The following is a 15789-nucleotide window of genomic DNA, read 5'->3' as shown; positions in this document are numbered from 1 at the left end:
ATGGGATGACGACGACCATTCCAAGACGCCGTCACGATGGGGTAGTAATTGCCCTTAATGAGCGTCCCAGTGACTAAACCACGCTCTGCAAATTGGCATCTCCCGTCACAACAAATGGCGGGCAGGGGTCGAGAGGTCGAGCCGTACAGAGGAAGTCAACGAGGTACTTCCTCTAGCCACGTTTGTCGGTAGCTGCAGGTTTGCGTGGTGTGCGTAAAGCCATGCTGCACTGTAGTTTTTGTTTTACAGGGCAGGATATACAAAGTCTTTGATGTGGCCGAGGGGACGCTGTGTGTGTAGCGTACACAGGAAGCTGTGCATTGTGACACACCGTACACTGTGAATGAGCCAGAGGCTTTTACTGCTTTCTATGTTACTCCCCTCATCAAACTTGGCTAACTTACACAAACTTCATCTGATTTTTTTTTGTTACACCTTTTCTTTCAAACTGCTCTGTGCATTTGATTAAGTGCCTACTCTTGCTTATTATTTCACATAGAGTATAGTTTGTAAACCACAGGGGTATTCCATGTGTCTATAAATCATGCGCAGCATCAGTTACAGATGTATATCATAGTCTTATCGTGATCGTCTAAAACTTTTATATTATCATTAGATCATGATTATTTTACTCTTCCAAAATCTAGACATCTCTGTGTTCACTTGAAGGATATTGTCTCAATAGGCCAGGGAGAGTTATGCAATGTTAATTTAACATTGTTTTGTGCTTGCCTCTCATGCTGTCATGTTGATCTACCCTGACCTGGTAACTGTACTTATATTTGTATCCCCCTGATTTGCAATTGGCCTTTGACCTCAAACTGGTCTGAACTGACCCCAAATTGACCTAGAAAATGACCTGAAACTAATCTACCTAACATGCTTCTCCAAATTCTTCAGAGTAATACTTGTAGGTTACTCTGGTAGAAAAGGGGGGGGGGGGTGGGAGAGACAGAGAGAGAGAGAGAGAGAGAGAGAGAGAGAGAGAGACAGATAGAGAGAGATAGTACAAAGTTGTCAATTGTTGGTATTATAATAGAAAGCTTGACACCAGTAGTAGCACTGGTCACCCATAGTGTGTGATACATGGAGATACGTTTTGATTCTTTGTGTGCTCCATACAAGATGATGCATTTTTGTCCCCGCCGAACGAGTTCGAGCAGGGGACTATGAAACGGGCTCCGTACGTGTGTGTGTCCGTGTGTCCGTCCGTCCGTCTGTCCGTCCGTCCGTGTGTCCGTGTGTCCGTGTGTGCGTCCGTGTGTGATCAAAATCTTCAATTTGCTACTTCTCTGTCATTTATGAGCCAATTTTGATTCTGTTTGCTTTATATGATAGCACTACATGGGAGCTTTGAAACTTTTACACAGAATTTCAGTCGTGACCTTTGACCTTGACCTTTGACCTATATTGTACATTTTGCTACAAAATGCTACTCCTTCGCCATTTCTAACCCGATTTCGATTCCGTTTGCTTTATGTGATGGCACTAGGTGAGGGCTTCAAAACTTCTACACAGAATTTTGACCTTTGACTTCTTTGACCTTTGACCTTGATTTTTTGACCTATATTGTACATTTTGCTACAAAATGCTACTCCTTCGCCATTTCTAACCCGATTTCGATTCCGTTTGCTTTATGTGATGGCACTAGGTGAGGGCTTCAAAACTTCTACACAGAATTTTGACCTTTGACTTCTTTGACCTTTGACCTTGATTTTTTACCTATATTGTACATTTTGCTACGAAATGCTACTCCTTCGCCATTTTTAACCCGATTTCGATTCCATTTGCTTTATATGATGGCACTAGTTGAGGGCTTCAAAACTTCTACACAGAATTTTGACCTTTGACTTCTTTGACCTTTGACCTTGATTTTTGACCTATATTGTGCATTTTGCTACAGAATGCTACTCCTGCGCCATTTCTAACCCGATTTCGATTCCGTTTGCTTTATGTGATAGCACTAGGTGAGGGCTTCAAAACTTCTACACAGAATTTTGACCTTTGTCTTCTTTGACCTTTGACCTTGATTTTTGACCTATATTGTACATTGGCTACAAAATGCTACTCCTTCGCCATTTCTAACCCAATTTCGATTCCATTTGCTTTATGTGATGGCACTAGGTGAGGGCTTCAAAACTTCTACACAGAATTTTGACCTTTGACTTCTTTGACCTTTGACCTTGATTTTTTACCTATATTGCACATTTTGTTACAAAATGCTACTTCCGGCGGGGACATACAGTATGTTACGCACCGCGTAATTTCTACTTTTCCTTGTTGTATACAACTCTGATGGTAGATATGAGTTATTATGCCAAGTTTGCATCAGAAAGGGTATAAATGTGCCAATCACAAAACATGCAGAGCCATTATAAAGCCATTACAAGTCAACGGCTCAATAAAAAAAAAAAAGTGATTGGAAAACCTCTCCTTTGCCACAATGTCAATTTAGGTTGTATCTGGAGCAATTTGTGTGCTTGATTGTGCCTTCCTCCTATTCAGAAACTGGAGTGAATCGAATGCCTTTTATGCTGTTTACAAATGGCGCTGACGTGTCAATCAAAAGTGGGACTTTCTGACGTGAAAGGAACTGCGGCCATCGGAAAAGTGAAGATGAAAGAAGCCAGCAGAAATGATTTGACGATGTATAATATGCCACTCTTTTTTCTGCATTTTCATAGTTGAATGATTTAATTTTTGATTTCTTTAATATTCTAACCAAGGCACATCTCCCATGATAGAATGCCAGCTTATCAAAGAAGATTTGAACTTGGTATTTTGAGCTGCAGGGTTGTTCATATGTATGGATATTAGGTGAACAAAGTTTAGCATGATGGCCTAGACAGTAAAAGCAGCAGTAATTCGTGAATGTAATTTATCGTTGCAAGTAAATGAGGAGGCCAGAGGAAAGAAAAAATGAGAAAACTTAATCTAAATGGAAGGAAGAGGTTAAGGGAGAGGAGATGGAGAAAGGGGAGGGAAAAAGAGGATCCTGAAGGTTTAGAGTGATTCTTCTTCTTCTTCTTCTTCTTCTTCTTCTTCTTCTTCTTCTTCTTCTCCTTCTTCTTCTTCTCCTTCTTCTTCTCCTCCTTCTTCTCCTCTTCCTCCTCCTCTTCCTCCTCCTTCTTCTTCATCTTCTTCTTTGTATGGCACAGAGTGCCTGGTTGTTACCATTGGCTGACTGTCTGTTGCTAGTCACATACTGTATGCATCATTTGCCCGTTTTCTGGTGTAAGGGGATGATAAATGTGATGATGATTGAGAAGAGGAGGAGGAGGAGAAAGAGGGTGAGGAGGATAGATATGAGGATGAGAAAGAGGAAAGAGAAAAAAGAAAAGGGAAAGGAAGAAGGAGGAGAAGAGGAGAAAGAAGAAGAGAAAAGTTCAGGGGCCTGTTGCATAAAAGTTACAATTATGGTAACTTTGCCATCCAATGTAACTTCCATGGAATTCTTGATTTTTGATTGGCTGTTGAGTATTGTTACCATGGTAGTTACCATTGGATGGCAAAGTTACCATAATTGTAACTTTTATGTAATGGGCCCCTGAAGTACTGTAGCTTCTTCAAACCAGTCTGTTGATGACAATATCAATATCCTCATAGTCTTAAAGCCCCTTGCATAACATTTGCAGATGAAAAATCAAAACAGAAACAAAAAACAGCTTGAGTGCTTCTAAGCTGTGATTTAGGGATCAAAATAACCAGCCTGAAAATGTTTTTGATCTGAGAATACCAGCTCATATTATATTCAGAATTTCTATGTACAGAGATAAAGTTCTTCATCACTTGCAGTCAAAAGCTGTGTGATGTGATGTCACAATGAAAGGGGAACTGGGAAAAGGTTAATAGGAAAGGGGGAGGGAGGGAAGAAAGGCTAGACAGATAAAAGTAGGGGAAGGGGATGTAATGGCAGGTTGACAAGACCCTGGTCCTAGCCAAAACCATGCTACGTTGTCGCTGACGAACGCAGTTTCCTCTCGAATGAGGAATGAATGAGCCAGCTGTTTGGAGTAATTGTCTGCCATCCTGTACATGTACCTTATGGCCCTTTGTACACACGGAGGGTGCTTGTACTATAGAACTTTAATAGTGAGTGTGTGTATGTATGTGTGTGTTTGTGTGAATGTGTGTATGAGTATCTGTGTTACATATCATCTGTGATGTCTAATCTATCTGTCTATCTATCTATCTATCTATCTATCTATCTATCTATCTATCTATCTATCTATCTTTCTTTCTTTGTATTATATCTCTATCATCTGTTAGTATATCTATCTATCTGTCTAATCTGTGTCTACATGTATCTGTCTGTGTGTGTTTGTGTGCTTGAGTGTGTCTGTGTGCTTGTACCATTATTTGCAAGTTTGTATGTGTGTGTACTGAGAGTCTTTGGATTCTAGCGTGGTCCAGGATGTGTTAATCATATGCATGGCAATGCCTTCTTGACTAAAGAAGAGAAATATGTTTACAATATAAACTGTCTTTTTTTTTTAATGTATTGCCGAGAATTGTATTAGGGATATTAAATGGTATTGCCCCTTTAATAATGATTGGAAAATGAGAAACAGACTCACGAGTTTGTCTGTCGTGCCAAATTTGCACATATTTCCTTCCTCATGACAAATGCCGTTAACCAGGCATGATGCGTGCATACCCTGTGATAATGCCGGACAGAACCGCACAGACTGAAAACACACGCTCGATGCTGCCCCCGGCTGTTACAAAGTGAGAGTGGGTTGGTTAGAGCTTGTACAGTGTGTACAATGTGTGGCGAGCTGAGAAAGGAGTCACCAGTGTGTGTGTCGTTTCCTGTTATTAAAACGGACCTCCGCAGGCCCTGTGTGTTTGAGGGTCTGTCTTCTGCACAACCCACCCCACTGCGCGTGTATACCTCCGGACTGTATGTGTGTACACATGTGTGTGTGTGTAGTATGTCTGTTCAATCCATGTGAAAGTGTACAGGAGAAGAAACTGAAATTGAACAGTCGTAGTAATTTTTTTTTTCCCCTTGTGCACACACGGGGTGATCAATTTTCTTGCCGTGCGTGGATTTTTCTTGCCACATTGACTATTTCAAGCCAAACGCAGTGGATTTGTGCTCTTCATATTGGGGGCAAAAGTCACATGTGTGAAATCAGTTGTGATTGAGCATAAGAAGCCAAGGTTCTTCGTACCTAATGATCAGGACTTGAAGTTTTCCCTCGATTGGAGATTATCTTGGATTATTGACCGGAGTCGTACTCAAAAGGGAGGAAGCTTCTTTTCCAGCTGCAGTTGTGTTTCAGCGCATGTCATTTACTCTGCATCCGTGGGAATTTTAAGTGGATTATTCATAAAGCACTTTTGTTTTTGAGCGGTAAGCATTCTGTAGTGATCGATTGTTATCATTGTAGAGTAAGGTGGGTTGCCTCATGACTCTCTGCCCACATTTTATGATAGGTATACCTCTTATTTAAACCATTTTGTGATGGTAGGTGAAGAGCATTTGCAACTACATTAATCTAGAGAGAGATAGAGAAAGATAGAAATATAGATAGATAGATAGATAGATAGAGATAGATAGATAGAGAGAAATGAGAGAGATGGACAGAAATTTAGTTTTTGAAGCAGAATTAATGTCCTTAAAATGAGGCTGACATGCAATTTGTTGAACTTGGAATTGATTTGTCTTTGAATTTTAGTTCTAAGATTTAGGAATACTGTGTGGAGAATTCTATTCAATTAGGTTTGGGATGATTGTGTCTTATTGTCATGATTATTTTTGTTATAAAGGAGCTCCATGCATTTTGTCTTTACAAGTGAGGACACAGTCACTACTATGCATGTAATTGATGATCATTATATTCATTATTTATTTCATAATCGTATGATATATAGTTTACAAATTATCAAGACTCATTTCCACCAATAAAATCATTTGAATCGTTCACAAAGAAGGGTGTGGGAATCCCCCCAAATCATCAAACCATTTATTAAAGATATATGCAGCTTTTACATTCTATCATCAATTCGGTGAACATGGAGAATATCCAGTTGGTATAGGATTCAAATGTTGTGACTTTTATGCAGTGTTCTCAGAGAAATAAATCTGTCCAAAGATTCTGAGTGGAATGAAGGCGTTTCAAAACATAAATTTGTTTTATATTAGTGTTGACTGTGAGGTATAGAAAGATATGGTTATCTTTTCCAAGATCATAGTATTCAACTCATTTCTTTTTTTTCTGCAGTAGGTCACTATAATTTGCACCACCATTGGAAACATCTGCTCCATGGCAATGCTAATCCTAGAACTTGACCATGTACATTGATACTGTCAGACATTTTATGTGCATATACCATACAATTATGATATACATACATGCATTGTGTTATCGAATATATGCCAGATATGTTTTGATGGGGACTTGTAAGACAATTTGCAACTTATTGAGTGGTTGGATTTGTGATTAAGAACCATGGCAACAGAATCAGAGATACAGTTGTACTATATTCCCTTCAAGAATCAGATTGAGTTCCACATGAAGCTATTTCTTACCTTGGGAGAGAACGTACAGTGCATTTGTGTTAAGAGGAGGCAATATTTTGGTATGCCATGCAAATTTTGAATATCAGTTGACTAGGGAAAATGAAATTGCCCCCAAATATTATATGGTGTATACATATAAAATACTGTAGTATTATGCATTATTACTCTTTCCCATCTCAAACATATATCACACACTATATCACATACTGTATATGGGTTGTGATACCAAAATAGGTGATCCTATGATTAGAAAGCTATATTTTATTGGACTTTAGCACAGAGTCAAACTTGCAATTTTAAGAATGTACAAGGTAGATTGTTGGGAATATCAATATGCTTTACAACATGCTGGAATTCAATGTCATTGCCCAATGTGCGAGGAATGCAATGAAGTGTTGTTACTGCACTTTGATCTTTGACCTTTGCTTCACCGCCGTGCCAAAGCGTGTTACCGTGATGACTAAGACCTGCAAACAAATCAAATTCAGATCAACGTGCCCGCAATGTGTTGAGTTATCATGACTGATTTAAAACAAATTTTAGAGTAGCTCCCACACTCCATTGGGTTTTTCTACTGTTTGTGTAGCTCTGTACCCCAGTGTTTGTTCAAACAACCAACGTGCATTCGCCATGTTCATTATCTGTGTATACACGCGAACATGTTCAGTTGAAATGTGGGTATATTTAGCTCTGCTGGATTTGAAATCAAGATGGATACTGGTAGTCCTGTGAGTATGTTTCACAATTATAGGTCCTTCTGAAAATTGTTTGCAGATGAGCCCTTTTACTGCAACATTTTATGCATAATGTTGGATTGAATTACAGAATATGCTGGCTAGGTTTTGATAGTGCATCAGATTTTGTGCTATTGTCTTTAAATTGCCGAGTGAATGAACTGTGGGAGATTATATGTTCACTTTGAAAATGTGTGATGTCTCTCTTCCCTTTCCCCCCATGTGAGTATCTTGATACTTTACTGTAAATTATGCAGAAATTTTTGTGGTCCATTACTTTTTGTGCTACTTTTGGTGAGTGCGAATTCTAAAACTTGCATAAACATCTTCACAATTTTCTCTGCACATCTTGAATGGGTGCTTGATTGGGGAGCACAGATTCAAGAACCTAAAGTGAATTTGTTGTGGAGCTGCTCTGTGCAAAAAAAAAGTGATTGCGCAAAAATACCAAAGTTTACACTAATGTTTTCAAATTTTGCGGAAATTGATTCCGTGAGATTTGAAAGGCCGGTTTGCACTTTACAGAAAATTACACATGTTCATACACATGTATGTATTTTTCATATGACGACCTTGTATCTATACAAGCTAGTCAACCATACTTTACTAAAGTTTGAATTTCATTTATTAGTTGTGGTTGCTATGCTGTCCTGGATATGTATACCGCTAATAGCTTTAGGCATACATACTGTATAACCTTTTCAGTATACTGTATGAATAAAATGTGATTATATTAGCTGCATTTCACGCGAGCATCAATTTCTGCTCTGCGCATCCATGTGTTTGGCAGTGATGAAATGGCATTGTTGATGAGAGGACGCGAAGTTGTTCGAGCCATGCGTGAATAATGAATGTGGTACGCCATCCATCGCGATGCGGCGAGGTTGAGCAGCGGTCCAGATGGAGAGGATGCACTGTTGATGATCATTTTGTTATCCTTGTCAGTTAAATGTTTTTAATGCAGCAACCAGTACCACCCAAAGAGGCATTCACATAATGAAGCGTAAACAGACTCTTGTCATTCACTCTGTCAAACTACATTCTGTATAATTGCACCTGCTACATGTAAGTTTCACCTGTCTCAATTGTTAGCAAAGCAAGCCATGAAAAAGACAGTAATCCGTCAAGCATTGAAAAAAAAAAATCTACATTGTACTTTGTTCTAATGTCTGTTCTCTCTTAAAAATATCTATTACCTAAGCATCTATGCTGGGGGGCATTTCATGAAGTGTTTTGTCAGATATTTTGTCTGAATACCTGTTATAAGCTACTGAAATCCTTGCACCTGATTGGCTGAGAGCAAATTTGTCCGACAAATTTGTCGGAAAAATGCTTCATTTTGCACTATTACTTGACTTGATGCATACAGGTTTAGCAGCTCGAATAAAGATCGATATCATATTAAAAAGAATCCAGAATTTAGACAAGTTTACATGTAAGAAATTAGATTGAAATAGCAAAATGAGTTGATATTTGCCATCATAGACTTCTGGTCAGAGCAGGTGCATATCAATCAGTATATTGCACCGTGAATATGTAGCCTCTGTTGACATTATTGCTCCAGTCTAGCACACAGCTGTACAATGTGCATTGTGTGTAGTCTGCTAGGAACTCAACCTTGTAATTGTGTGTACCAATAGAGGGTTCTGTAACAAACACAGAGTCATGTTAGTGCAGTCTGGAGAAAACAACTAAAAGAAATATAGTCTTACTGCCAGCACTGAGATTGATATACTGTAAAGCATGATATATTCGCGGCATGAATTTTTCGTGAATTGGAGCCGACGGCCTTATTTGCGGCATGAAATTTTCGTGAACTGCCACTGGCATTCAATGCATGTATAATGTAGACAAGAACTTTCGCGTGCATTTTAATTTCGCGAATCTTGGCGCCCGCGAAATTCGCAAAATTAAAATGCACACGAAAATTCCTCGTTTTACAGTAATAGGGTCCCATGTACAGTTTCATTCGTAGTTTGTTTTTGATTTTCTATGTGTAAAGTAAATTTCGCTAGAATTTACAAAGTGATGTCCCGTCAGTTTTACTTGCATTTGAGTGTTCGAATGGACCCATACTACTAGAAATATGGGTTGAAGGATAATACCTCTTTTTTTGACTGCAGTAGTAGCCCCACTTTTTGATTTGACTCCATGCCAGTATTTGGCATCCATTTTGCAGGGCCTTGGCTCTGTGTGAAATACACATTTGAGGAGAGAGTGTTTCTGCATACACTGTACCATAGCAGCCAGTGGTTTTCCCCCATTCGGTGCCCCCTATGGTGTTCAAAACACAAGCACAAAGTTGGGCGTGTGCCCTGTTTAGAATATCACGATGGTACATTTTCAATTAGTTTCTGTGGAGCGTATTCCTATTGGTTTTTTTTGTTTTGTTTTGCTATTTTGGTTTTTATGGCAGACATATTTTCACTGTATGGCCATGTAGCACTTATTGGACAGGAAATTCTGTGGTAATGGTGGAATTCGCCTGGTATCAATTTTTTCCGCAAAGTGCTATAGTAACTGTTTGTAATATTAGTAAGCAGTGTATTAATAGAAGAAATAACAAATCATTAAAGTCATTAGTTTATGTGATGTTGTGTTGTCAGTCACTCAGTATACATGATATAATGACTGGATGAAATATAACATTGTAATGTGGTACATGAGATTCTCTTGACTTTGATGCATTACTAGTGCTTTTCAGTCACAGTTCTACACTTAGCTTTACACAGTATATGAAATGTCACGAGTGGAATTTTGAATACTCAGTATCCTGTACAACAGTGAATGTTACCTGGATCCATTGCTTGAACTTTTATAATATCTTCAAGTGTGTATTATACCTACAAGTACCTCTTTAGAAAGCTTTTGACAGTATTCCAACATTCTTTTATTGTAGATCAAAGGTGATTCATTATAGGTGCCGCTAATACAAACCATTGTGAAACTGGGTTTTTTTTTCTGTTGAAGAAGTTGAATATTTGGCTGAAAATACAACTAAATATAGTCAGTGCATTTGAATGTTCAAAAAGTAATACTGCAGTCTATGTACATATAGGCTTTCAGTTTTCTGTGACTCATTCTTGTATGACGACTGTGTTTTGTATGAGTCATACAGTTTGTAGATTTAGAATGGTAGCTCTTTTCACTGTTTTCCCCGTCTGTTTGATTTAGAAGAGCTACCAGTATACCTGTTTCCCCGAGTATTAAAGTATTTATTCAATTGTTTCTTTTGCATCTCCCTGCCCCCAAACAGCTGAGAGAGGAGAATGCCAGCTTGCTCCAGAGGGCCGAGGAACGGGAGGCTGTGATTGGTCGTCTGGAGCGGGAGAATGAGGAAGGGCGCACTCTGCTGGCCATGCTCAGAGCGGACTTGGACAGGCTGGGGGCCGAAAGGTCAGTGTGGAAATTTAAAATTACAAATTCGTGGACACACGCTTTGTCAATTGTGCCAACTTGTATGTTTGATATAATTAATGGTAATTAGTGTGGTTTTTTTTTCCCAAAAAAGGAGAAACTGCCTTCTAGACAAAAGCTATGTTAAAAAAGTTCTTAGTATGAAGAGTATGCAAGATTTTATAAAAGAAACTGTAAACCTATTTAATATGATTACATGATAAAACTTTGTTCTCTTGTGAAAAGCATACAGAAATATGTATACAGATACAACAGAGATCCTTTGTAATCCTTTTTGTGCCAGAGGCTTTGGACAGTGTGTACAACCCTATGGGGTTTACTGTGCCAATCAGCACTCAATGCACACAAAGGGTTTATGAATGAAGTCATCTGACATCTACGAGTATGTTTCAAATAGACATGAATTTACGTATTTGATAGTCTATTGCAAGTGCTGGTAAAGAATATATCCCCTCAAAGAATGGGAACATTATTATTATTATTATTTGTAAGAAAGATAGTGTAGTATTAAAAAGGGAAATTGACAATACAAAATAGTGTATTTCTGTCGTGGTACATTTCATCACCAAGACCATGCTTTCATGACGGCTTGCTTTAGTGTATTAAAAACACACCTCACAGAGCTCCGCCACTGCTGAGGCCATTGAGCATGGCCTGCAAATGCAACTCCTGATTTAGCTCAAAATATTATGTGCACACTTACTAATAAAACAAAAACAGGGACACTCAATGAAAAGGTGTCTTCGACCATAGAAGTTGACTAGAGCACCTGCCCCTTGGCCGGACAGTGTGCAAAAACGTGTTCATTATTCAGCGAGGTCACCCTCTTGCTGTCCCTCAGAGGAGCCACATCAGATTGAGTCGGTGATGGTCATATGAAGTGCGACTTCTGCGCCGTCTGATCTCCTTTCGTGTTCAAATTTTCATCAATCAGCTGCATAAATTGTTTCCTTGTTCTCAGTGAGGAAATTCACTCTTTGAACTGTATTGATTTTTATTGCTTTAATATCAGCTACAAGTTGGAAATTCAGCATTCATGTTTTATGCTAAATGATGAACAAAAAAACACCTGGATGAAACTTGTGGTCAGAATTTAGTAATTTAAATCTACTAGTCCATCGATTATGTCAATTTCAGTTGCATTAAAGTGTGATTGACTTGAACATTGTATATACAGTATGTCCTCCCCCAAAAAATTACAATCAAATTTTTGCATTGATGACACCCAAAATGATTAAACTGTCTAAATGCTACTTCAGGGTCTTAAAATATAACATCTTACAGCTGTAGCTCTATTTTGCAGAAAACCCCATTCAATTTGGTTAAGCGGTCACAGAGAAGTATGGATTGTTGTAAAGCATGTCATGAGTCTGATTCTTCCAAGTTTAGCACTTCAATGCTCTTGTGTGTGAATACAATAGACAGAACTTGGAGGGAAGAGATTTTTGACATCCTCTACGAAATTCTTCATTTCTCTTTGACCACTGAAGCAAATCAAATGAGTTTTCTGTAAGATGTGGGCAATGAGTTATAATTTCATACCCTGAATTTGTATTTGGATTGATTCACTGTTTTTAAAGATATCATTGCAGAGGGTTTTTTTGGACATATGGTATAATACCAACAGACAGCTTATAATGGGTACTAGTTTAATGCTGACATGCACATGTGTAAGGTACGCCTACTTCGCGCTTGTTCTGTACACTGTTGACTAGATTCAAACCAGGGATAAACTACCTTTGTGAAGTAAAGTCAAAATGAATGACAAGAGGGATTATGCTGAATGATTAAATGTGAAAGGCTTCAAAGAGATGATTCATAGCACATTTCTCTTCAGGCATATTTTGGATATTTGTATCAAAGATTGCAACCACCCATAGAACAAAAACAAGACCAAAAAACAAAAACAAAAAACCAGCAACCAAAAAATCAGCCAACAACAAACAAATAAAACCCTTTATGAACCACAATAGCTGTCGTTGACCTTTAAAGTTTATTATATTTCTTTTTTTCAAAGAAGGATATTAAAGGGTTTGAAACTATTGACTCAAAGCACCTTCACTAAAAGCATTAATGAACATGTACACTAATGGGACCTAATGATGTCGGCTATAGGCGCGCAAGATATCATTAGCAGCCAATATAGCGTATTTTGTCTCTGAATTTTACTTTAATATGTAAATTGTTAGAGTCACATGATGATTATGCTGTGTGTCTTTTATTCAGCTGAAGTGTTACAGAGCCAGAGTGTACTGGGGTAGAATTAGGTACATGTACGTGGGGAAAAAAATGTTGCTTGTAATACACAATCATACTAATAAGGAGGGTACCAAACCTCAGAAGCCATGAAAGCATTTTTTTTTCACATTTAAGTATCTGACATTTGATATTTAATGGCAGAGGAATAATCTTTCAAGCCTCACATGACAATTATCTATGTTTTGTCATTGAGCTCACATGGTTTGTGTTAAAACCCAATGCGATGGGAACTGGGTACCAGGTATGCTGTGTACTACAGTTTTGTATTAGTGAATCACAGGGGCAGCAAACAAAACTAGTTTGTGTTTTGATTTTGCTTGTTAGCATGAAGGAGAAATGCATGGGTACCAGGTACAATGTATTGAATTATAAACTGTGCAGAGCAAAACTTGGCAAGTTTTTCCCCATAATCAGCTCTTCCTACGAGAACCACACTAGACCGTTTTTTCTGTTCAGTTCTTGTGAGTATTTTAGATGCTACCTTCCACCTGATCTCATGTCATGCTGAGAAAGGAGTTCACTGAATTATTAACACAAAAACTTCTTCTCTTCATTTTTTCCCCTTTAAAACCCCCCGATTTGCCAATTGCGACCAACAGGGACAGCTTACAGCACAACAACAACCATCTTTTGCGAGTGTTAACCACCGTGGTCCAGGCTGCCATGGCAACAGAGAATGCCATCAACCGCCGCATGGGGCCGCACTCCCGGCAGGGGCCGTCCCGCCAGGCCCTGGATATGGACCGACGGGGCGACGGGAGACCCTCCTCCCCACGGGCGGAGCGCCCCAGGGGGGCAGTTGGAGGTAAGTGGTATGAGCTAGCGCGGTGGAAATAAGTAAGTACTGATTTTCAACAGTGAAATGCAATCCATGTTTCACTGTAAGTGGACTTTGTTTAGCAGAGTGAAGTGAAAGAAACAGTCTGGTAAAATTAGAGCTTAGAAATGAAAGTTGTAGGATTTGATTTTTGTTGCTTATAAAATGTTAATATTGGTAGCAGCCACACGCAGAGATTGGATGGCACTATTTACTCTCTCAATGGTATACCGTTTGTCCCCCAAAAAATTACAACGGGGCCCTACGCAATGATATCTTTAAAAATATTGCATCAGTCTAAATACAAATTCAGGGTATGAAACTATAACTCATTGCCCACATCTTACAGAAAACCCCATCCGATTTTCTTCAGTGGTCAAAGAGAAATGAGGAATTTTGTAGAGGATGTCGGGAATCTCTTTTGTCCAAGTTCTGTCTATTATTCACACACTAGAGCATTGAATTGCTAAAATTGGAAAAATTAGACTCATGACATGCTTTACAACAATCTACATTTCTCTGTGACCGCTTAACCAAATCGAATGGGGATTTCTACAAAATAGAGCTAAGATGTTATATTTTAAGACCCTCAAGTAGCATTGGAAAAAAAATAATCATATTGGATGTTATCAAAGCGAAAATCTGATTGTAATTTTTGTGGGACATACTGCAGTATGTCCCTCGAAAATTACAATCAAATTTTCGAATTGATAACATCCAAAATGATCGACCTGTCTAAGTGCTACTTCGGGGCCTTAGAATATAACATCTTAGCTCTATTTTGCAGAAAACCTCATTCAATTTGGTTAAGCGGTCACAGAGTTGTGAAGCATGTCATGAGTCTAATTTTTCCAATTTTAGCAATTCAATGCTCTAGTGTGTGAATAATAGACAGAACTTGGACAAAAGAGATTCCCGACATCCTCTACAAAATTCCTCATTTCTCTTTGACCACTGAAGCAAATCGAATGGGGTTTTCTGTAAGATGTGGGCAATGAGTTATAGTTTCATACCCTGAATTTGTATTTAGATTTATTCACTATTTTTAAAGATATCATTGCGGGGGGGGGGGGGGGGGGGGGGGGGGTCCGTTGTAATTTTTTTTGGGACATATTGTACATAGGAAGTGATGTCAAAATGATTTTTTTTTTTCAATAATGTAGCAACTATAATCCTATCATTGTGTAAGTTTTGACAAGTGTGCAGTAATTTGACTGTGAAGAATATTACTTTGAGACCCGAAGGAATCTTTCACCATTGTGTGTACTCTCACTCCATTCATTGAAGCCAACATGAACAGTGAGTGGTACAAATCCATTCTATTTCAAAGGGAACTCATCTGTGATCAAGTGAAGATATCTGTAACAAATGTTCAGTGGCGCAGGAATAATACGGGTATTTGTAGAAGTGCGGTGAAAAAACTAGACTAGAGAGACTACTCTAGATTATTCTCACTAAAAACTCTTTTCTTATGTGCGCTTATTTTCTTTCGCTAGGCGATACGAGCTCAGATGGCAGCGTCCTCCACGACACCAGCGTCGGGTCCATCCTCAGCGACGAGGGCCTGGAACTGTCCCAGCACATCAATGAGAGCATGTTTGTGGGACCAGACCTAGACTCAGAGGGAGAGGAGATTGTGACTGGTGAGAAATCACATGACCCTTTTCTTTACCAAAGAATGACTTCTTTCCATCTTCTTCTTTTATTCTCTTTGTCTATCGCTCTTGATATTACTTTTTTCTTTCTTTTAGATTTACAAGGCATGATATGGTGGATTATTTTTACTTTAATAGTGGACATTTTCGTGCAAGTATTTCTTTGTACTCGGCTGGGTAAGATGAATTTTGTGTGTTTATGATTCTGTGGAATCAATACTTCAGTAGTTTTACATATAACAAGCAAAAAAAAAAAAAAAAATTGGATGCTTTCATTTTTGCACTAGTATTTTGTTGCACGAAACGAGCAAAAAATTCCACTTTTACAGTAGTCTCCTGGGATGAACCACAAGGGGTGGTGTGTCCAAATTGTTGGTG

At 38.6% G+C, this 15789-nt stretch overlaps 1 protein-coding gene across 1 annotated transcript in view; it reads left to right on the top strand.

The window, feature by feature from the left end:
• LOC139741958 (uncharacterized) overlaps positions 1 to 15789 on the top strand; it is a 149116-nt gene that overhangs the window by 85788 nt on the left and 47539 nt on the right. Inside the window, exons 20-22 of the mRNA XM_071652524.1 lie at positions 10520 to 10659; positions 13539 to 13744; positions 15253 to 15399. Of these exons, the coding sequence (XP_071508625.1) occupies positions 10520 to 10659; positions 13539 to 13744; positions 15253 to 15399 (493 nt within the window). The remainder of the gene's footprint in view (positions 1 to 10519; positions 10660 to 13538; positions 13745 to 15252; positions 15400 to 15789) is intronic.

This window comes from Diadema antillarum, unplaced genomic scaffold (assembly GCF_040938485.1).
Source record: "Diadema antillarum isolate AM-2024a unplaced genomic scaffold, OU_Dant_1.0 seq00000966_RagTag, whole genome shotgun sequence".
In the NCBI taxonomy this organism is placed as follows: domain Eukaryota; kingdom Metazoa; phylum Echinodermata; class Echinoidea; order Diadematoida; family Diadematidae; genus Diadema; species Diadema antillarum.
This window is presented reverse-complemented; position numbering and strand designations above follow the sequence as displayed.